The 21,884-nt window shown below is 43.3% G+C and overlaps 1 protein-coding gene across 1 annotated transcript in view; it reads right to left on the reverse strand.

Moving 5' to 3' along the window:
* The window catches only part of LOC102454405 (myosin heavy chain, skeletal muscle, adult-like), a 36,590-nt gene extending 14,878 nt beyond the window's left edge, over window positions 1-21,712 (reverse strand). The window contains exons 1-21 of the mRNA XM_075903410.1: window positions 21,609-21,712; window positions 21,357-21,404; window positions 19,561-19,800; window positions 19,333-19,476; window positions 19,084-19,240; window positions 17,730-17,757; window positions 17,521-17,629; window positions 17,326-17,418; window positions 14,132-14,195; window positions 13,938-14,036; window positions 13,311-13,414; window positions 13,093-13,231; window positions 12,614-12,732; window positions 12,365-12,514; window positions 11,249-11,419; window positions 6,292-6,598; window positions 6,114-6,181; window positions 4,317-4,404; window positions 2,482-2,599; window positions 1,973-2,096; window positions 1,752-1,888 (exon numbers count right to left, since the gene is read on the reverse strand). Coding sequence (XP_075759525.1) covers window positions 1,752-1,888; window positions 1,973-2,096; window positions 2,482-2,599; window positions 4,317-4,404; window positions 6,114-6,181; window positions 6,292-6,598; window positions 11,249-11,419; window positions 12,365-12,514; window positions 12,614-12,732; window positions 13,093-13,231; window positions 13,311-13,414; window positions 13,938-14,036; window positions 14,132-14,195; window positions 17,326-17,418; window positions 17,521-17,629; window positions 17,730-17,757; window positions 19,084-19,240; window positions 19,333-19,476; window positions 19,561-19,764 — 2,423 coding nt within the window. The 5' untranslated portion in view covers window positions 19,765-19,800; window positions 21,357-21,404; window positions 21,609-21,712. The remainder of the gene's footprint in view (window positions 1-1,751; window positions 1,889-1,972; window positions 2,097-2,481; window positions 2,600-4,316; window positions 4,405-6,113; window positions 6,182-6,291; window positions 6,599-11,248; window positions 11,420-12,364; window positions 12,515-12,613; window positions 12,733-13,092; window positions 13,232-13,310; window positions 13,415-13,937; window positions 14,037-14,131; window positions 14,196-17,325; window positions 17,419-17,520; window positions 17,630-17,729; window positions 17,758-19,083; window positions 19,241-19,332; window positions 19,477-19,560; window positions 19,801-21,356; window positions 21,405-21,608) is intronic.
* Window positions 21,713-21,884: the final 172 nt, after the last annotated feature.

Below are 21,884 nucleotides of genomic sequence, written 5' to 3' on the forward strand. Positions count from 1 at the left end.
GAAATGTGGCGCCCAGAACTGGACACAGTACTCCAGCTGAGGCCTAACTAGTGCAGAATAGAGCGGTAGAATGACTTCACGAGTTTTGCTTACAACACACCTGTTGATACAACCTAGAATCATATTTGCTTTTTTTGCAACAGCATCACACTGTTGACTCATATTCAACTTGTGATCCACTATGACCCCTAGATCCCTTTCCGCCATGCTCCTTCCTAGACAGTCGCTTCCCATCTTGTATGTATGGAACTGATTGTTCCTTCCTAAGTGGAGCACTTTGCATTTCTCTTTATTAAACCTCATCCTGTTTACCTCTGACCATTTCTCTAACTTGCTAAGGTCATTTTGAATTATGTCCCTATCCTCCAAAGACGTCGCAACCCCACCCAGTTTGGTATCATCTGCAAACTTAATAAGAGTACTCTCTATCCCAATATCTACATCATTGATGAAGATATTGAATAGTGCGGGTCCCAAAACAGACCCTTGAGGAACTCCACTTGTTATCCCTTTCCAGCAGGATTTAGAACCATTAACAACAACTCTCTGACTACGGTTATCCAGCCAATTATGCACCCACCTTATCGTGGCCCTATCTAAGTTATATTTGCCTAGTTTATCAATAAGAATATCATGCGAGACCGTATCAAATGCCTTACTAAAGTCTAGGTATATGACATCCACCGCTTCTCCCTTATCCACAAGGCTCGTTATCCTATCAAAGAAAGCTATCAGATTAGTTTGGCATGACTTGTTCTTCACAAACCCATGCTGGCTATTCCCTATCACTTTATTACTTTCCAAGTGTTTGCATACGATTTCCTTAATTACCTGCTCCATTATCTTCCCTGGGACAGACGTTAAACTGACCGGTCTATAATTTCCTGGGTTGTTCTTATTCCCCTTTTTATAGATGGGCACAATATTTGCCCTTTTCCAGTCTTCTGGAATCTCCCCTGTCTGCCATGATTTTTCAAAGATCATAGCTAAAGGACCATGAGAGTTCAGTCCTCTGCATTTATGGCAGGACCAACCATCATTCTAGACCATCCCTGACAGGTGTTTCTCTAGCCTGCTTTTAAATATCTCCAATGATGGAGAGTCCACAGTCTCCCTAGCCAACTTATTCCAGTGCTTATTCCTGTGCTTTATTCCTGATAGGTAGGGAGTTTATCCTAATGTCCAGCCTAAACCTCCCTTGCTGCAATTTAAGCCCATTTCTTCTTGTCCTATCCTCAGAGGTCAAGGTGAATAATTGTTCCTCCTTCCTCCTTGTAACGGAAGGAGGTGCTTGAAAGCTGTTATCATGTCCCCTCTTAATCTTGTTGAGTTTAAACAAACCCAGTTATTACAATCTTCCCTCACAGGTCACGTTTTGTTGGCCTTTAAGCATTTTTGTTGCTCTTTTCTGGACCTTCAGTTTCTCCACACCTTTCCTGAAATGTGGAGCCCAAAAATGGACACAATACTCCAGCTGAAGCCTAATCAGCGTGGAGTGGAGTGGAAGAATTACTTCTCATATTTTGCTTCTGACAGTACTGCTTATACACCTAGATTGATGTTTGTTTGGGTTTTTTTTTGCAACATTGTCACACTGTTGATTGACTACTGTTGAACTTGTGGTCCCCTATAACTTCTAGAATCCTTTCTGCAGAATTCCTTTCTTGACAGTCACTTCCCATTTTATATGTGTATATGATGACTATAGGTACTATAGACAGTAAATCCCATGCAAGATAACGTATTGCTACCTCCTTTCCACCATTCTTTGATATTCCATTCTCATCAGGAAGCCACGACACCTGGCTTGTGTGCGGGTCATAATCTCTGCCAATTTATCATCTCTCATCTCCTCTAGAAGACCCAGGAGTCCTGCTTTAAAGAAAACCTTGAAAAAGGGAATATTACAAACATCACTTGCATTCTGGACAAAATGCAGATTGGCAATGTTTGAATCAAAGAGTGTGTGTACCTTGGTGTGACCAAATTTATACTGGGTATGATCAATATTGATAGACCCAAGTAGTTTCTCTGAAGCCTTCTTGCTGTCCATGAACTGTCCTTCTGGAACGGCGCTTGCATTTAAAATCCTGTATCTGTTAGAGAAAACAGAATATAAGAATGTTCCTATCACCAAACCCACCATCACCTTTCACACTAATTGGCTGGAAGTCTCAAGGAGGGCTGGACCAGTTCTCATGCCTAGAGGCTGTCCATCTGTCAGGCTGAGGTACCATTTTAGGACAGTGTGAAAAAGCTTGTACTGCAACTATATCCTACCATGTTCTCCAGAGAGAGGAACATGGATCCCAAAGATACCAATCCCCTTGTCGACCCAATGTAAATTACTTTAACCAATATTTACAACAGAGTAAAGAGAACATGTAGTAAATACTGTTATGAACATAGTATTTAACATTATTCAGAAATACAGGCTACTCAGCATGAACATAACAGGGCAAAACAGTGAAGCTCTCTAACCTCTGTTTAAAATCTGCATAAATGATTCTGCTGGGGAATCCTTTCCTGCAAATTCTGATCCCTTCCAGCACGCCGTTACACCTGAGCTGGTGAAGTACGAGTTCATGTTCCATGGCACCTTAACAAATCACAGCATGAATTAGTACCTGACTACGTTGACGGAGCCATGTAGTCTAGACATACCGGCTGTGTCTACACTGGACCCCTTTTCCGGAAAAGGGAGGCAGATGAGACAAGTCGGAATTGCAAATGAAGCGGGAAATTTAAATATAGAATCATAGAATCATAGAATAATAGGACTGGAAGGGACCTCGAGAGGTCATCGAGTCCAGCCCCCCGCCCTCAAGGCAGGATCAAGCTCCGTCTACACCATCCCTGACAGATGTCTATCTAACCTGTTCTTAAATATCTCCAGAGAGGGAGATTCCACCACCTCCCTTGGCAATTTATTCCAATATTTGACCACCCTGACAGTTAGGAATTTTTTCCTAATGTCCAATCTAAACCTCCCCTGCTGCACTTTAAGCCCATTACTCCTTGTCCTGTCCTCAGAAACCAAGAGGAACAAATTTTCGCCTTCCTCCTTGTGACACCCTTTTAGATATTTGAAAACCGCTATCATGTCCCCCCTTAATCTTCTTTTTTCCAAACTAAACAAGCCCAGTTCATGAAGCCTGGCTTCATAGGTCGTGTTCTCTAAACCTTTAATCATTCTTGTCGCTCTTCTCTGTACCCTTTCCAATTTCTCCACATCTTTCTTGAAATGTGGCGCCCAGAACTGGACACAGTACTCCAGCTGAGGCCTAACTAGTGCAGAGTAGAGTGGCAGAATGACTTCACGAGTTTTGCTTACAACACACCTGTTGATACAACCTAGAATCATATTTGCTTTTTTTGCAACAGCATCACACTGTTGGCTCATATTCAACTTGTGGTCCACTATGACCCCTAGATCCCTTTCCGCCATATCCCCCGCTTCATTTGTATAAACATGGCTGCCGCTTTTTTCCGGCTTGGGGCTTTGCCGGAGAAAAGCGCCAGTCTAGATGGGATCTTTTGGAAACTAAAGCCTTTTCTGAAAGGTCCCTTATTCCTCTTAAAATCAGGAATAAGGGACCTTTCGGTAAAGGCTTTATTTTCTGAAAGATCCCGTCTAGACTGGCGCTTTTCTCCGGCAAAGCCCAGAGCCGGAAAAAAGCGGCAGCCATGTTTATACAAATGAAGCGGGGGATATTTAAATCTCCCGCTTCATTTGCAATTCCGACTTGTCTCATCTGCATCCCTTTTCCGGAAAAGGGGTCCAGTGTAGACACAGCCACCCTGATTGTGCAGCCCAAAGAAAACGGCTGCATCTCACTAAGATCTGTGTGGATGTGTCTAAACTACATGGCTCCATCGATGGAGCCATGTAGATTAGGCTGATCGGCAAAGGAAAATGAAGCCGCAATTTAAATAATTGCGGCTTCGTTTAAATTTAAATGGCTGCCGTGCTGAGCCGACAAACAGCTGATCAGCTGTTTGTCGGCTCAGCGCGCTAGTCTGGACATTCCTGCGCCAACCTGAAAGCCCTTTATCGACCTCCCCGTTATGCCTTATAGGATGAGGTTTACCAGGGAGGTTGATAAAGGGCTTTCATGTCGGCAGGGGAGCGTCCAGAATGCCCCGGTCTGCCAACAAACAGCTGATCTGCAGAGCAGGGCAGCCATTTAAATTTAAATGAAGCTGCGATTATTTAAATCGCGGCTTCATTTCCCTTTGCCGATCAGCCTAATCTACATGACTCCGTCGACACAGCCATGTAGTTTAGACGTACCCTGTGTGACAGAGCTTCTTACCTGGTGTCTTTGTTTCATTGGGAATGATACAGCGCACAAAGTGCGGATGGGTACTTCTCAGATTGGTCATCAGCTTATTTAAATTCTCCTGCGACACCATAAGCAGAGGTTTAGGTTAATTAATGTTACATCTGCATATTATGTTACATCAGACAGAGCAAACCTGTTATAATGGGACCATGCACATAACAGATGTAAACAGAATAGCTTGCAGAACTTGCCAGCTGGAGTCATTTTACCCTGAGGTGCCTTCTTCCTTTGGATCTTGACCACAGTTATTTAAGTGAAATATAAAACTCTAGAAATAGCACTACCTAGCAGTGGGAAATAATGTTCCTATATCACAATTTTATCATGAATCTTGCTATATTTGGTGTTTTTCTTATGCCCCAATTCTTGGAATCATTTAATTTTGGAAGGAAGTCCATTTTTAATTTAAAAATAGAAGTAAGTTTCTGAACCTCAGAGCTGAAAAAAAGTTGGAAAATATGAGGCTATCTTCTGAAAAAAATGTCTTCCCAAAGAGAGTGTCCACACTCCCAAAGCGCATTGAAAAAGCGATCTGCTTTTTCAACAGATAGCGTCCACTCTGAATGGACGCTATCTGGCATGTAAGCTGTGATTACTATGGGCAGAATGGCCACCAGAGCGCCTGTGCTTTTTCCTTTTTCCTCTTCTTCCCCGTCCACACATGCCTTTTTCAGAAAGAGCTCTTTTGGAAAAAGGCTTCTTCCTTGTAGAAAGAGGTTTACCAATGTCAGAAAAACCCCTCCGTTCTTTTGATTTTTTTTTTCAAAAGAATGTGATTGCAGTGTGGACGTAATTGAATTTTTTTCAAAAAAATGCTGTTTTTCAAAAAAAAAAAAACCCTCTGTAGTATAGACATACCCTGAGCTAAGTGCACTAAAGATCAGAGACCAGATGGCAAGGGACAAACCATTTCACATTAATTCTTGAAATTGTATTTCAGTCTCATTAGTCTTAGGGGCCCAACTCATGGCATTGGTGTACTATGAGTTGGCAATACAGAAAGTGTTCCCCAAGGCAGGACAGGAAACCAGTGACAGACCAGGCGCTGGAGCTATTCAGGAGCCCTGGAGACCCTTTGGTTTTTATGAGGAGTACGAGAATGGAAAGGGCCAGAGCAGTGAGAGAACTGAGTTTTCAGATTGTTTAAATGTAAGCAGTCTGGACTTGTAACTATGGGCTGCTCCATGTAACCAGGTATTGTTGTTCAAGACTTTGACCAGTGGATGGGCTAAGTGTCATAATATGGTGGCTTGTCACTGGTAATTACAAGGCAGCCAGTCCATACAGTGGCTCAGGGTTAGGAGAAGGACCTGGCAGGAGATATCTGCAGGGAGTGGCTTTAAGAAAGGCCAGACAACTGGGGCTGGGATTGGAAAGGAATTGTAAAGTCTGTGGGGAAGATGTGATATTAGTTGAATTGAAATGATTTGTTAATCGTTCACACTTCAAAAAGGAGATGCACCTGAATCACATAAGACTACATGCATTCTTGAGGGAGCAGAGTAAGGGAAATTGAGGCAGCAAATACCTAACCAGATAGAAGAAACGAACCCCATTACAGGGTCACATACAGGGGATCAGGGACAGATTCTGCACACAGTGAAATGGAGCTTAAATGGAGATATTGTAACTTAACTTCCCATTAGAATCTGGGCCAAAGACATCAAGGGATTTTTACCACAACTGAGTCACTTGAGAAATAATCCCTTCAGATTTAAAGTGAGCTTTTTCATTATCTTCATCAAGAAAATGAACACTGTACTGTACCCTGAAAAGAGCAGAGACCGTCTGGAAAGAGGAACCCTTCTTATGGCCTCCCTTCTTACCACCACCTTCTGCATGATGAAAGAGAAAGAAAATTCATTTTAATTGTTTTATGTTCCCTTCTGTGATTCTAGAAGAAGTATCTCTGTGTACATTGGATATTGTGGAGGAATGTGATTACCTGCATCTCCACCATATGTGGCAAAGAGCAAAGCCAGTGTTTTCATTGACGATTTCTGGTACAGCCCAATGACTGTTTCATTCAGTGGGTCCTTGTTCTTCTCCAACCAGCCGGTGATGTTGTAGTCCACAGTGCCAGCGTAGTGCACCAGGGCAAAGTGGGCCTCAGCCTTTCCTTTGGCAGGCTTGGGCTTCTGGAAGTTGTTGGACTTGCCAAGATGCTGGTCGTAGAGCTTGTTCTTGAAAGAAGTGTCAGTTGCCTTGGGGAACATGCACTCCTCCTCCAGGATGGAGAAAATACCCATTGGCTGAAAGGAACAGTAACGGATAAGAAGAGGGAGGGAGAGACTGATTACAAAACTTAGAACATAAGAACATAAGAGTGGACATAATGGGTCAGACCAAAGGTCCATCCAGCCCATCTGCCAACAGTGGCCAATTCCATGTGCCCCAGAGGGAGTGAACCGAACAGGTAATGATCAAGTGATCTCTCTCCTGCCATCCATCTCCACCCACTGACAAACAGAGGCTGGGGACACCATTCCTTACCTGTACTGGCTAATAGCCATTATGGACCTAACCTCCATGAAATTATCTAGCTTCTCTTTAAACTCTGTTATAGTCCTAGCCTTCACAACCTCCTCAGGCAAGGAGTTCCACAGATTGACTATGTGTTGTGTGAAGAAGAACTTTCTTTTATTTGTTTTAAACCTGCTGCCCATTAGTTTCATTTGGTGGCCCCTAGTTCTTATATCATGGGAACAAGTAAATAACTTTTCCTTATTCACTTTCTCCACACCACTCATGATTTTATAGACCTCTATCATATCCCCCCTTAGTCTCTGCTTTTCCAAGCTGAAAAGTCCCAGTCTCTTTAATCTCTCCTCATATGGGACCCGTTCCAAACTCCTAATCATTTTAGTTGCCCTTCTCTGAACCTTTTCTAATGCCAGTATATCTTTTTTGAGATGAGGATACCATATCTACACACAGTATTTCAGATGTGGGCATACCATGGATTTATATAAGGGCAATAACATATTCTCCGTATTATTCGCTCCCTCTTTTGTAATGATTACTAACATCCTGTTTGCTTTTTTGACTGTCGTTGCACACTGCGTGGACATCTTCAGAGAACTATCCACGATGACTCTAGCTAAATTAGCCCCCATCATATTATATATATAGTTGGGGTTATTTTTTCCAATGTGCATTGTAGGATAAACATTTCTTAGGTAGGCTATGATATTCTGTTAAGAACCTCTATTCTAAATTTGGAGTCTGGGACTGGCACACAAACATAGTACATGATGGTTGCCCCCCTACACCTAGCCCAGGATGGGAGACAGGATACGGCACATTCAATGGTGCTAGGAACAAATGCACAATTGACAAGTACTCCTAATGTCTCTGCTTTAATCCCCAGATGAACCACATCCATGCAGAGACACCTTCTTGAAGCTGACACACATATCCCCACTTAACACATAAATGATAATTGATGGCTGCTTTGTTTAAATATTTGTTTTATTAGATGTAAGGTATTATGTAAGCTATGGGCGGAAATACTATGTAACTTTATATTACTGCTCTTATTTTGCCTCACAATTAGCATCTATCCAGGGGGTCCAGGATCTTACCCTCCCCCCATCACTTTGATCTGCCCATTAAGCAGCCTATATAATTAATTGTAACCTATGGTCTGGCAGTGTTCACAAAGCCCTAACAAGCGATGTTACACTCCGACAGCGTTGTGTGTAATAAACTCTCCTGCTTGCTTCACATACGGTGTCCAGATTCTGTTCCTTCATGCATTATTTTACATTTATCCACATTACATTTCATTTGCCATTTTGTTGCCCACTCACTTAGTTTGGTGAGATCTTTTTTAAGTTCTTCACAGTCTGCTTTGGTATTAACTACTTTGAGCAGTTTAGTATCATCTGCAAACTTTGCCACCTCACTGTTTACCCCTTTCTCCAGATCACTTATGAATATGTTGAATAGGATTGGTCCTAGGACTGATCCTTGGGGAACACCACTAGATATCCCTCTCCATTCTGAAAATTGACCATTTATTCCTACCCTTTTGTTTCCTGTCTTTTAACCAGTTCTCAGTCCATGAAAGGAACTTCCCTCGTATCCCATGACAGCTTAATTTACATAAAAGCCTTTGGTGAGGGACCTTGCCAAAGGCTTTCTGGAAATCTAAGTACACTATATCTACTGGATCCCCCCCATCCACATGTTTGTTGACTCCTTCAAAGAACTTTAATAGACTAGTAAGACATGATTTCCCTTTACAGAAACCATGTTGACTTTTGCCCAACAAATTATGTTCTTCTATGTGTCTGACAATTTTAATCTTTACTATTGTTTCCACTAATTTGCCTGGGTACTAACATTAGACTTACTGGTCTGTAATTGCTGGGGTCGCCTCTCGAGCCCTTTTTTAATATTGGCATTACATTAGCTATCTTCCAGTCGTTGGGTACAGAAGCTGATTTAAAGGATAGGTTACAAACCATAGTTAATAGTTCTTCAATTTCTCATTTGAGTTCTTTCAGAACTCTTGGGTGAATGCCATCTGGTCCCGGTGACTTGTTATGGTTAAGTTTATCAATTAATTCCAAAACCTCCTCTAATGACACTTCAATCTGTGACAAGTTCTCAGATTTGTCACCTACAAAGGACAGGTCAGGTTTGGGAATCTCCCTAACATCCTCAGCTGTGAAGACTGAAGCAAAGAATTCATTTAATTTCTCTGCAATTACTTTATTGTCTTTAAGTGCTCCTTTTGTATCTCGATCATACAGGGGCCCCACTGGTTATTTAGCAGGCTTCCTGCTTCTGATGTACTTAAAAACATTTTGTTATTACCTTTTGAGTTTTTGGCTAGCTGTTCTTCAAACTCTTTTTTGGCTTTTCTTACTACATTTTTACACTTAATTTGACAGTGTTTATGCTCCTTTCTATTTACCTCACTACAATTTGACTTCCACTTTTTAAAAGATGTCTTTTTATCTCTCTCTGCTTCTTTTACATAATTGTTAAGCTATGCTGGCTCTTTTTTAGTTCTTCTACTATGTTTTTTAATTTGGGGTATACATTTAAGTTGGGTCTCTATTATTGTGTCTTTGAAAAGTGTCCATGCAGCTTGCAGGGATTTTACTTTAGTCACTGTACCTTTTAATTTCTGTGTAACTAACCTCCTCAGGGTTCCTTTTCAAACTGTGAGGATGTACTTACTAGGCTCCCACCAGGATCAGTCCTGGATCTGGTACTTCTCAATATTTGTATTAGTAACTTGGATAATGGACTAGAGAGTCTGCCAACGAAATATGTGAATGACAGCAAGCTAGGAAGGGATGCTATCACTTTGCAGGACGGTCTTAGAACTAAACATCACCTTGACAAATTGGGGAATTAGCTGATGTTGGCTGTGGTCTAGCCTTGCTAATTGTGGCTGGGAGAAGCCTCACCTATCACAAGCTCTCAACATCTTCATACAGCTGGGCTCCAACTGAAGCCCTTCTGGAAATTAAAGTTGCTTCCCTCCCCCCACGCCCAAATGAGCCATCGCACCATTCACCCCCTTTGGGCTGCATGTGTTCTCCTGGCAGGGCTGTGTGCGTTATCAGCAAGTGCCATAGGCATTATGCACTTTGCAGGATTCAGCTCACAGTACAAAGAGGAGGTGGATAGGAGGACAAGGTTTTGAGCACCATGGAGCCTGAGGAGGACACGGTACACTCACAACAGCCTATTCTTATTAGAATAGGTATGTTCAGGTGCTGCATGTTCTGATCATCTAGGTATCACTCATTGCACCTGGTCTGAAGGTGTTTCCCTTTGTCTGATCAATGCAACCGGTCCAGCTGCCGCTAGGAAGTCCATTCAGTTTGCCCCATGAAGCGTGCAATGAAGGCACTCGGGGAGTGGCTACTTGGGGAGCAGTAATTTCCTGCTGCTGCAGAGCCCAGGAGACATCCCCTCCATTTCTCTGGGCTTCTGGCAAGGAAGCTGCAGGCATTGGTTTGCATAGAGTCTTTAAGGAAAGATGGGCCTTCCTGATTTGTGGGGATTGAGAAAAGAGACCCTATGGGACTTGTCATTTTGTAAGCACATCACTAGCTATGTTAATTTCTTAAAGTAATATATAAGAGAAAGGTATTTCCAATAAAATATGCTATGTTAATGTCATTGACGTAGCTCATTCATCACACCTTTTACTATATTTTCCCCAGGCGACGCCGGGTATATCTGCTAGTCAATAATATAATGCAGTTGAAAAAAAGGTTAATATTCTGAAGCGTCATATATAAGACACAGGAGTGCGGTATGTAAATATGGGAGGTCTGGGCCACTCTATTCAGCACGGTGAGGCCTCAACTGGAGGCCCACTTCTAGGCACCACCCTTTAAGAAAAATGTGGACAAATTGGAAAGAGTCCAGAAGAGAGCAATAGTAACAATAAAAGGTACAGAAAATCCCACATGCTTAGCCTTGAAAAAAAGCAGATGGAGGGGCAAGCTGAAAACAATCTTCAAATATGTTAAGGGATGTTACAAAGAGTATGTGTCCACCTCCACTGAAGATAGGACATGAATAATGGGCTTCGTCTGCAGCAAGGGAGAGTCAAGTTAGATATTAGGGAAACCTTTCTAAAGATGAGGGTAGTGAGGCTGTGGAACAGGCTTCCAAGGGAGGCTGTAGAATCCCCCTCAGTGCAGAAAGCCATATTAGATGGCAACTCATGATCCCTTCCAGCCCTTCATTGCTATGACTGTATAACTAATGTCTCTATCCCAACATATATTAAATTATGGACCAAGGTATTTTAATAACTAGGGCTGAATGTGTGGACCTGAACAGGGAAGAGTACCTCTAAAGTTTAATATGACCCCCAACAACTAAAGAAATCTTGAACGAATCAGGCGTTTGAACTGAGGAGATACCTTCTCAATGAGCTCAATGCAGGCAGCCAGGTCCATCCCAAAGTCAATGAATGTCCATTCAATCCCTTCCTTCTTGTACTCCTCTTGCTCCAGCACGAACATGTGGTGGTTGAAAAACTGTTGCAGTTTCTCGTTGGTGAAGTTGATGCACAGCTGCTCCAGGCTGTTGTACTGCACAGAGGGAAAAACAAATGTGTGGGACACCAAGTGTGATGGCCCTTCTAACCCTACAGGCATCACCAGGTGAGGCCCTAGGAGCAAATCCCTCCATGGATTGGGGCATGAATACCAGAGAGCAAGAAGACCTCAAATCCATTGTTCCCAGGAGATTTCTTATTATTCTTTCAAGTCAATTGTGAGGTAAAAATCTATTATTTGCTCTACTGTCATGTCTCCTGGGACATCTTCAGGGTCTGCCCATACCAGAGTTTCTTTGCTTTAGGTCAAGGCTGTGGTCGTTTCCAAGCACTGGCCCAGATACACTCCCTGATGCCTCGGCATTTTGTTTGTTTGGCCTTGTCCCTGGCACTCACCCCTTGAACTCTCTGACCTGGCATTTAGGCACTATTGACTTCGCCCACTCAGGAATTCCCAGATCCTGGTCCAGGCCTGTTTGTGCCTTAGCTCTGGGCTTGCCTCTGTGTTCATTGCCTCATGCCTGCTCAGGAGCTTCTGAGCTCTCCCCTCATTGCACAATAGCTTCTTTATTAATAAGCTCGGTCTGTCGGAAAGTTAAAAGCCCGTAATATTGCAGTCACTGCTGATTTCTGCACATGCAACCTACGTCCAAAGCGAAGCCCATGGAGCATCATGGTCTACAGAAGCTGAGACAGAGGTCGGTTCTTCCCAAAAAACGGTAAGTGATGCAAAAGTTCTAAAATCTTTAGCAAAACATATTTCTCTGCATTTTCTCAACCCCTCAGGGTTCCTTCCTGCTGTCAAATTAAAAGGATCATGCTGCCTTAAGGGGAAAATCAATAGACACCTGTTTCCTGTAGAAAAGCCAGGGTTTTCCAGGAAATTATAGAAAAAAAATCATATTTAAAAAAACCTCAAAGTTCCTAGATTGCCTGCTTGACCCTTCCAAGAACTTGCTGTCAGATCCCTGCTCCTTACATCAAAGATCTCAAAGCCAGCAATGTCCAGCACTCCAATGAAGTACTGTCTGGGCTGCTTGGTATCCAGCTGCTGGTTGATACGAACGACCATCCACAGGAACATCTTCTCATAGACAGCCTTTGCCAGAGCACCCACCGAATTGTGCACCTAAACCAGTGGGAGAAGGACTGGAGTTACCATGCAAAGCAGAGAAAGAAGCTCTGGGGTGTTAATTCATATCAATCGTTCTTGATCACTAATTGTTACCTGCTGCACTGTTTGACCTTTGGTCACATATTCATTCCCAACCTTGACTCGGGGGCAGCACATGGCTTTGAGCAGGTCGGCTGAGTTCAGATTCATCAGATAAGCTGCTTTGTCAGCCACTAAATGGACACGGGATCAGGTATTGGTTGACAAATAGAACAAATAGAATGTGGTGTATGAGAGATCTCTCAATAGCAAATCAAACTTTTAACATTCCATTAATGTAATTTGACCATTGTACTCATAGAGTAGAGATTTACAGGCATAAAAATAATGAAATTCAAAATAAGCCTTCTTTGGAAGTCAGCTGTATTTAAGCACTCAGTGCCTTTGAAAATGTATCCCAAGCATCCACAAATAAAGGATGTTTTTAAGAGGCTTCTCAGACAGAACAGAAAACTAAGGCTTAACATTTTGACATAATTCATCTACAGCTTGATTATTGCTTGCTTTATTGAGAAAGTAAATTCTGTTAATACCTTCTGTGCCATCCGGCTCCGCCTGCTCCTCTCGCTGCTTCTGCTTGAACTTCATGTTTCCATAGTGCAGGACAGCCCCAGTCAGCTTGTAAATGGCTGTTTTTTCCTCAGCACTGAAGCCCAGGATATCAATGGCACTCTGCCAACAGAATCATTAACATAAAGCTCTTGTCTAGTAAAGTTAATACTCTACATAATCATTCTTAAGTGTTACTCACGTCTGTGGCCATCAGCTCTTCCTGGTCATCGATGCTGGCTACAGTGATCTCACCATGACTCACAAAAGGGAAGTCATATGGGTTGGTGGTAATCAGAAGCATCTCTGAAAACAAGCAGAGATACTGGCCACACAGTTTGGTCTTTGGTCACATCTACATTCACAGCCTTGCTCTCGGTAACACAGGGCTTTACGGGTAGGTCTACTCTGCACTCCATTGCACACCTAGGTCTCTGACCCCACTTACAAACTCCGTGTTTCCAAGTTTGAGCATATGCAATTTACACTTGATGGACTTAGTTCTCAGAACCACACTGATGTATCCATACTGCTCACAGACCCAGATGCTCTGCTGCTGGGGGCCCAGGCTTGAGCTGCATCCACACTGTGAAATGATGGAGCTTGGCCCAGAGTCGCAAGGGGACTTGAGGTTGGACCAATCCCTAAGGGCATATTGACCCATCTCAGATTTGGACATGAACTCTATGGGAGGGGATGGGCTCAAACCTGAGTCTGAGCCTGGGCTAACAATGCAGTGGAGATAGAACCATAACTGCCCATGTAAGCAAGCCCCTTAGTGAGTGTGACTCAGTGTCAGCTTCCACCAAAAGAATTAAACGTTTCTTACCAATTAGTTCTGGCTTCTTGTTGGACATGATCTGATAAAAGATGTGGTAGCTTCTCTCTGCCTTGAGCTGGAAAGTGACTCTGGATTTCTCCAGCAGATCTAGCCAGGCAGGTAAAATACAATTAGACACAAAAATACACGATGAGAAAGAAAGAGAGACAGAGAATCGTGACCCTTTGAGGAACATTTCTTACATGTTTCAATGTCAGCAGAAGCCAGTTTCCCTGTGGCACCAAAGTGGATTCTGATGAATTTACCCTTTAATAGAAAAAAACAGTCATTTAATTTAAAACTCTCTGAGGCAGACTAGGGATGAAATCCTTGCCCTGCTGAAGGCAATGAGAGTTTAGCCTTTTATTTCAGAGGGGCCACACCTACAGCCCAGATGTATATTATTAATATGCAATAATATTTTAGCCTATGTCACTATTTAATGTTTAGAAAATACCTATGCTTAAGTGACCAGTGTAGCCAGAACTGCACAGCTCACTTAAACTGAGCCCATGGGAAGAAGGAAGAACTGAGTTTACAAAAGTACCCAGGCAGCCAAGTCCCTGTTTTAGGCACTTGAGACCTGGTTTCATCAACACGATGATGCATGAACCCCTCAACAGAATCCTGTAGGTTCCTAAACTCTCTTGACACCTTTGTTTTTTTCAGTAAAAGTTCGCCATCCCCTGTGTTCCTGCCTCTGAGCACACACACTGCTGCCCCCCTGAATCTGCAGGTGCTACTCACATGTGGGGCCAGATCCAGTATACGTGCTCAGACACCCCTCCTGGATCAGTCCCCTCAGATGAGTTCACACAGAACAAACAGGGAGGAAGGACTTCCCTCACAAGCTTTCCCCCAGTGCTCAGGGGGCTTGAGGGGAGAGGGGCTTTGAACAAATACCTCCTTTCAGGGGAGTTAACCACTGGGTTCCAGACTCTTCTGATGTGTGGCTCCCTTACCTCTCCTTGTAACTGCTGTGGCCTTCTGGATAAAATGCGTCACTAGAGCAAAGGCTCTCCCATCTGGGACTCCCATTTCCTGACTATAACCACTAGGCTACAGAATCACATTCAGCCATTCTCTTTCCCGGCCTCACCGCCTGACAGAACACAAGCTTGAGAATGTCTCCACAGCTTGGGGATTAGTGCACTCGCCTACCGGAAGACCCAGGAACCCACTCCAATGACTCTAATTATTGATACAGTGAGACAGCTTCAATAGGAGAGACTGAAGAAGACCACGTAGAACCATAGAAACCCTCAGGAGTCATCGAGGCTCCAAGCAGGACCAAACCCAACTCAATCATCCCAGCCAGGGCTTTGTCAGCCGGGACTTAAAAAAAAGATGGAGATTCCACCACCTCTCTAGGCAACCCATTCCAGCGCTTCTCCACCCTCCTGGAGGAAAAGGAGCAATAGTCTCAAGTTGCAGTGGGTGAGGTCTAGGTTGGACATTAGGTTAACTCTTTCCCTAGGCGGGTGGGGAAGCTCGGGTTTTGAAGATCCAGCTCGACAAAGGGGTATAAATATAAATTGGAGTCGATGCCTGGCGGGAGGGTAAGATAGGTAGAGGTAGGGGAGTTGAGACTGGGGCCACGGTTGGCGATGGGTCTGGGCGGGGCCAGGCTCTGAGGTTGGGGGTCGGGATGATAGCCACAGTAGCAGCCAAGCTACAGTGGGGGCTGGCAGCCGGGCAGCTCTGTTCCTAGCCCTGCCTCCAGCTCAGCCCGAGGGCAGGAACACAGCCACAGCCAAGGCTGGGGGCTGGTGCAGCACCGGGATTGAAGACACAGCTGGGCCACAGCGGGGGTTGTCAGCTGGGCCCCCAGCCAAATGCAGGGCTGCACCGAGGCTGGAGACGGGGCCAGGTGCAGGGCTGGGAGCCAGAGATGATGGTGGCAGCAGGACTGGAGCAGAACTGGGCACAGGGAGGGTCTGAGTGGTGCTCCTTCCCCATCCCCATTGGAACTGGCCCAGGACCCCCTGCACTCCTCCAGATGGTCCCCCACCATTCCCTAGAGGGGCATGCCCCACACTTTGAGGATCTCAGAAACAATCAGAAGTTCAATCTTCATAAACCCACAAAAGGAGCAGAGCTCCAGCTATGCAGACACACGTGCACTATGGCATGCCCTGGCTTTTGAGGTCTTTCCAGTCTTACCATACCACTCCTGTAATATATTTTCTTTGGATGGAATCTCATTTTGAAAGTGAATGATGATGCTGACAAATGCGTATGGTAGATCTCTAGCAGTGTACACAGGTCAGTGTGAACTATGGGACTGGGAGAGGAGAGGAGGGCAACCCATCAGGACTCTCTGGCTATGTCTACACTGGCAGCTTCTTGCACAACAACATCTTGCACAAGAACTCTTGCACAAGAAAATGTCCACACTGCCATGTGCGCGCTGTGCTTTTGTGCAAGAGCTCTCATGGCAGTGTGGATGCTCTCTTGTGCAAGAAATCCCTGCTGAGCGTCCACAGTGCCCTCTTGCACAAGAGCTCCTGCACAAGAGGGCTTACACCTGTTAAAAAAGAGCGCAGCTCTTGTGCAAGGAGCCCTCTCTTACCACGCCGTACTGTAAATTTCCTTGCGCAAGAGCAGGCAGGCAGTGTAGACGCTCTGCAGATTCTTGCACAAGAATGACCATACTTGCGCAATAACCCACCAGTGTAGACATATCTAATGTGTAGAGTGTGTGTTTGCTTGTCTGCTGTAATTTCTAGATCCACGGATCCTATCCATGCCTAGCCCAACAGGGGAGGTGCCTCGGCCAGAGCACTAAATGCCCCAATAGCAAGGATGGGTGAAAGCACAATCACTGGGCTCTCCAATGAACTCAGCCAGGAAAACGACAGAAAACAGCACCTCCCAAGTCCCTGGGGGTAGACACTTTACAAAACCCCTCACTGACTATCCTGGGAGCCTACATTCCTCACTTTGCCAGACACTAACAAACATAGACTGAACCCAAACACTGGATTTGTGGTTTATTACAACAAACTGTAACCCACTAGCTCACTTTGTCCTATGGATGCAGAAGTGCACTTTGAATGGCCCTTTGAAATAACTGCTAACTACTTAAGCTTAACAATCTGTTCTGCCTGGCATTTTGCTGGAAGGAGCTTTCCCAGAGTTGAAGAGCTGTGTGTGGCTCCAATATTTGTCTCTCACCAACAGCAGTTGGTCCAATAAAAGATATCACGCCTCCCACCTTGTCTGTCTGCTACAAAGTCGGTCATTTATTTGTACGTTTAATCTGTCACTGTGTGGAAATCAGTAAAGACACGGACAACGTGAATACACATTGTCCCATCGCTGCACTTGAGTGGCAGACATTATACAATACTAACATTTACCTGGAATCAAGAGCATTTCTGACTAAGACACTTACAAAGCGTGAGGAGTTGTCATTCCTCACAGTCTTGGCATTTCCAAAGGCCTCTAGCAGGGGGTTGGCGCTGATGATTTGATCTTCAAGGGTCCCCTACAAAGCATAATTATTGACAAATTAAGGTTGTTATAGACCTGTAAGTAGATAGCAGTTTCAGAACAGAGCATTTAATTCCATCTCCAGTTTCCAACTCACATGCATTTTGCCTGGCTCTTCCTTCTTCTTCTCCCCACTAGCTGCAATTGATGCGAAGTACTGGATGACACGCTTTGTGTTCACAGTCTTTCCAGCACCGGATTCTCCACTGTCCATTCAAACAGAAAAGCAAAGAACACATAACCAAAGAGTTCTCCTTGCAGTGCGCAGCAAAGCCAGCACAGACCAGAGCAGGGAAATGTACATACGTGATCAGGATCGACTGATTCTCCCGATCTATGGAAAAGACAGAACAAAAGCCATTTTTAAAAGAGTTACTAAGGAACACTAAACTGAAATGTGTTTCAAGTAAACATGAGACTGACAATTTTTATATGAAACTTTTTTCAACAAAAACTAGCCTTTTTTTCTTCAAACTAGACACTTTTTCTAGCTCACTTCTTCAAATTCCTGAGATTTTGTTTTTTTATCAACATTGTAAATTAGTTTTGAGGAGAGCCTACTTTGGTGTCCAGAGTGTGTTGGAGGGATTTTTGGTCACTTTTTCTGTTTTCTTTTGTTCATCTTAACACTAGTCTTTCCCTACCCTTCATTTTCACTATTCTATAATGTTCCAGAATTGAGGAAGTTTCCAAAAGCTACAAAGTCAGAAAAGGAAAAAACAAAATGAAAATATGAATATAAAATAAAGCTAAGGAGATCATCCACTCTACTGTATTCAGCAGTGAAAGAGAAAAAAAGAGAAAGGAAGAAATAGTAAAAATTCATTTCATTTTAGAATAAAATTGCTTCACATTTATTTTTTTCATGAACTATTTTATCTCTCTCTCTCTCTCTTTCTGTTTCAATCAATTCCATGATATCTAGATTTTGAGTTGAGCTCTCATGGACTGTCAGAACCAATTTATATACATTTTCATTCACCAAATTCTATTACTCAGAAATTCAATCACGACTTACATTTCTGTAAGACAAATGATTATGCAAAAAATACTCTGAACTAAAAAACAACTAAGTTTGCAAGTTCACTCAAAGTTCTTGGAACTGACAATACATGAGATCATACTAGTGTGTTCATCCTGCTATGCTGAAAATACCATCAGACCAACATTTGATCAAAGCATTTTGCATTTTTGTTCTAGACCCGATGGAAACCTGTAAATAAATTTCAGAGGTTTTTTTGATTAGTTGGCTGTTTGGTTTTTTTGGTTGTTATTTAAGAAAAAGTAATCCAACTTTCCAGAACACTAAAAAGGGTCTGTGTGAAATTTGGGGTCAGAGATAGAATCAAGTGTTGGGCACAGTCTTGGGTTAGTTTCAGTACAAATTTGAATTAATAATTTTCATCTGAACTACATTGCCTATTACTACCAGCCCTTCCAGTCTCTTTGCCTATATGTTAGGGGGTTGATTTTTAGACAAAATAAGTGCAGAAATGTATCATTTGCATTGGTACTCATGCAGAGGATGGATAGGAAGAAAATATGTCTCACAGACATATGTCACAGGTGCATGCACCTAATTCTGCTAAAATTCAGTCACTGTGATTCCTCATTTAAAATTTTCACCATATAATCACGTTTAAATGGCTGAGCCGCTCACCCGTTAACATGAACTGATAGGCGTTGTCAGAGATGGAGAAGATGTGCGGAGGGGCCTCTTGGCGCTTCTTGCCTCTGTAGGCCATCACCACCTCTGGGTTGTACACTGGCAGCCACTTGTAGGGGTTGACAGTGACACAGAAGAGGCCTGAGTAGGTCTGAAAGAAAGGGAGAGAAGGCAATTGGATTCCACATGGTTTAGTGTAGCTGTTAGTTTGGGAGGCACAGGAAGGCTTCAGCGTGTACTTACATAGATCATCCAGGCTGCATAACGCTCTTTGAGGTTATACAGGACACCAGGTTCATGGAGATGGGTCATCATTGCCATGTCCTCAATTTTGTCAAATTTGGGAGGGTTCATGGAGAAGATTTGATCTTCCTTAACAGTCAACGTCTGGAAGGAAACAAGGGACCCATTTTTGTCAGCTAGGACACAGGAGGAACAAAATGCTATTCTTTACCCCTTAGTTTTACTTACTTCTCCTTTTTCCGTCTTGACTGTGGCCTTCCCTCCTTCCCGACTCTGGAGTACACTTTTGACAAAGGATTCCTTGGGATGCACCACAAAGACCGATGTCTTGGCATCGAAAGGCTTGTTCTGGGCCTCAATTCTCTCCTTCTCTGACTTGCGGAGGAAAGGAGCTGCCACCCCAAAGACGGCCATCTCAGAGTCTGAAGACATGGCTGCGGTTTATCTAGGGCCCCTCGGCAGTGAGCTCTGACAAGGAGAAAATGTTACACTGATGCATCAGTTGGGCTACCTCTGACATTTTCTACCCGTGGGATGCTTTAATCTGGGTAAATTGTTCAAAAACTTATGTTGAAAATCAGCATGAATAAAGTTCCTCACTGGCATGCAGAATGAGGGGCAAGGTGATGAACTACAGTCCTGAAGGTCTGAGTCCTGCCTACTCTCACACTTAAATGCCACCTTGAGTTCACTTAGCAGCAGACTGGCTCCCCATTCCATTGGGCTGGGGTAGTCCAAGTTAACCAGACATGATGCTCCCACTTTATTCCCTTGTGTAGTGTTAGCTATGAAACCGACCTGCTTTAACTGAGCCAGACTGATGATGAGCCATTGGCTTGCTGGCATCTGACTTCTGGCTCAGTTAGGCATTGCAAAGCAGAGCAATGTATAACAATCTGGGCTCAGACTATGGAGAAGACCCTTACTACTTTGCACATATAACTGGTGACTGATTGTGAATTACTGAATTGTGTGAATTCAGTGATTCAAACAAAGTGAACAATCAAAATCATGAATAACACAGCTTTGAAATGAACTGTCAATGTTCTATTTTAATTTATTCTCACACTTAGTACAGTAGTAAATGTACCAGAGTATAATTTACAAAAATCATTAAAACCAATACTTTCAAAAATAGGACTTGGAATTCTAAATCATTCTTAGGTTTTTACATAAACTTTGGATTTCTAACAGCAGGGAATGGCTGAGTTCTGAGCAATAGTGAGAATCAAGCCTTTGTAGTACATGTTACAAAATTGCTTGTATTTTCAAATGACACATTTCAGTAAGTTTGATATAGCCAATTCTTGACAAAGTGATAATTATAATAATACCTGTGTCTGAGGGGGGGAACAGAGTAAGATTTCACAATATTTTCTCAGCTGGAGGGCTCTAGTCACTTCGGATACAATGATATTAAAGACCTAACATCTAGAACTGATCACTCAGATTGAGAAGCACCAGCTGTCAGTGGCTTCAAGTTCCATCTACTTTGGAGACCTGTACTGGCATAGGCAGCACAGCCCAAGCACAGGACTCAATGCATTTGGACAATGGGCATAACTACTAGCAGATATATCAAGTAACTCCGCCATGAAACCTTTAGGAGTTTCATGCCAGTCCAAAGCCTGGATAAAGGAGGAGGGTTGGTCAGATAAGTGTCAATGTGCTGATTGTAAAACAACAATATGAATGAAATCTGATGCCAGTACAACTAACTAATAAAAGATGCCGGCTCGGACGTTGCCCAGTTAAACAAGGTCCACGATACCAATCGAGCGATTGGGGTTGGGTCGATAAGTTGGCTACCAACAGGAAGCTACAACTAACACATATACTATCAATTAGAACGTGGAATGGAAGGAAATAGTGAGGGAGGCATCAAACACCAACGGGCGTTGAGCCCATGGTTGTTGTTGTTGATGATGATGATGATGATGGTGGAGCAAGTGCCCATTCAGCTCTACAGAAATCCCACTCTGCATAGTCTCTTATCCCTTGGAATTAGTAAATCAGGGTCTTACCTCTTTTGATATCCAATGGATTGTATGCAGGATCGAAGCTGACCAGTGCTGTAAACAAAAAAATAGAAATTTGCTTCTTACTACTGAATGAAACTCCAGTGATAAATTACACATTGAAGATACATAGGCAACTTGAAAAGCAGATTTGAAAACAGAGCCAATCCCTCATGGACATGAGTGCTGGTGGCAGATGTGTGGAATGCAGGGGGAAATTTCCCCTCTACAAAAACTTAGATCCTGCCGTATGCTCACCTTAAAGCTTTCTGTGTAAGGACAAGGCAAATTTTTTCCCAGGGGTCCTTTTATAAGGTCTGATCTGCATTCGCAACAGATCTTCAGTCAAAGCATTTTTGGCTAACCTTTCTCTGGCAAAGTATTGTCTGGCATACTTAACTAAAGGCATAATTGTCATTTGACATGACTAGATATAATTAGAAATTTTTGATGTCTTACCGGCTATATGAATTAATCGCCTATAAATAATTTGACAAGGGAATTTGGCCTAATGGGTCAGCTAGAGAACTGATC

Source organism: Pelodiscus sinensis, chromosome 20 (genome assembly GCF_049634645.1).
Source record: "Pelodiscus sinensis isolate JC-2024 chromosome 20, ASM4963464v1, whole genome shotgun sequence".
NCBI lineage: Eukaryota > Metazoa > Chordata > Testudines > Trionychidae > Pelodiscus > Pelodiscus sinensis.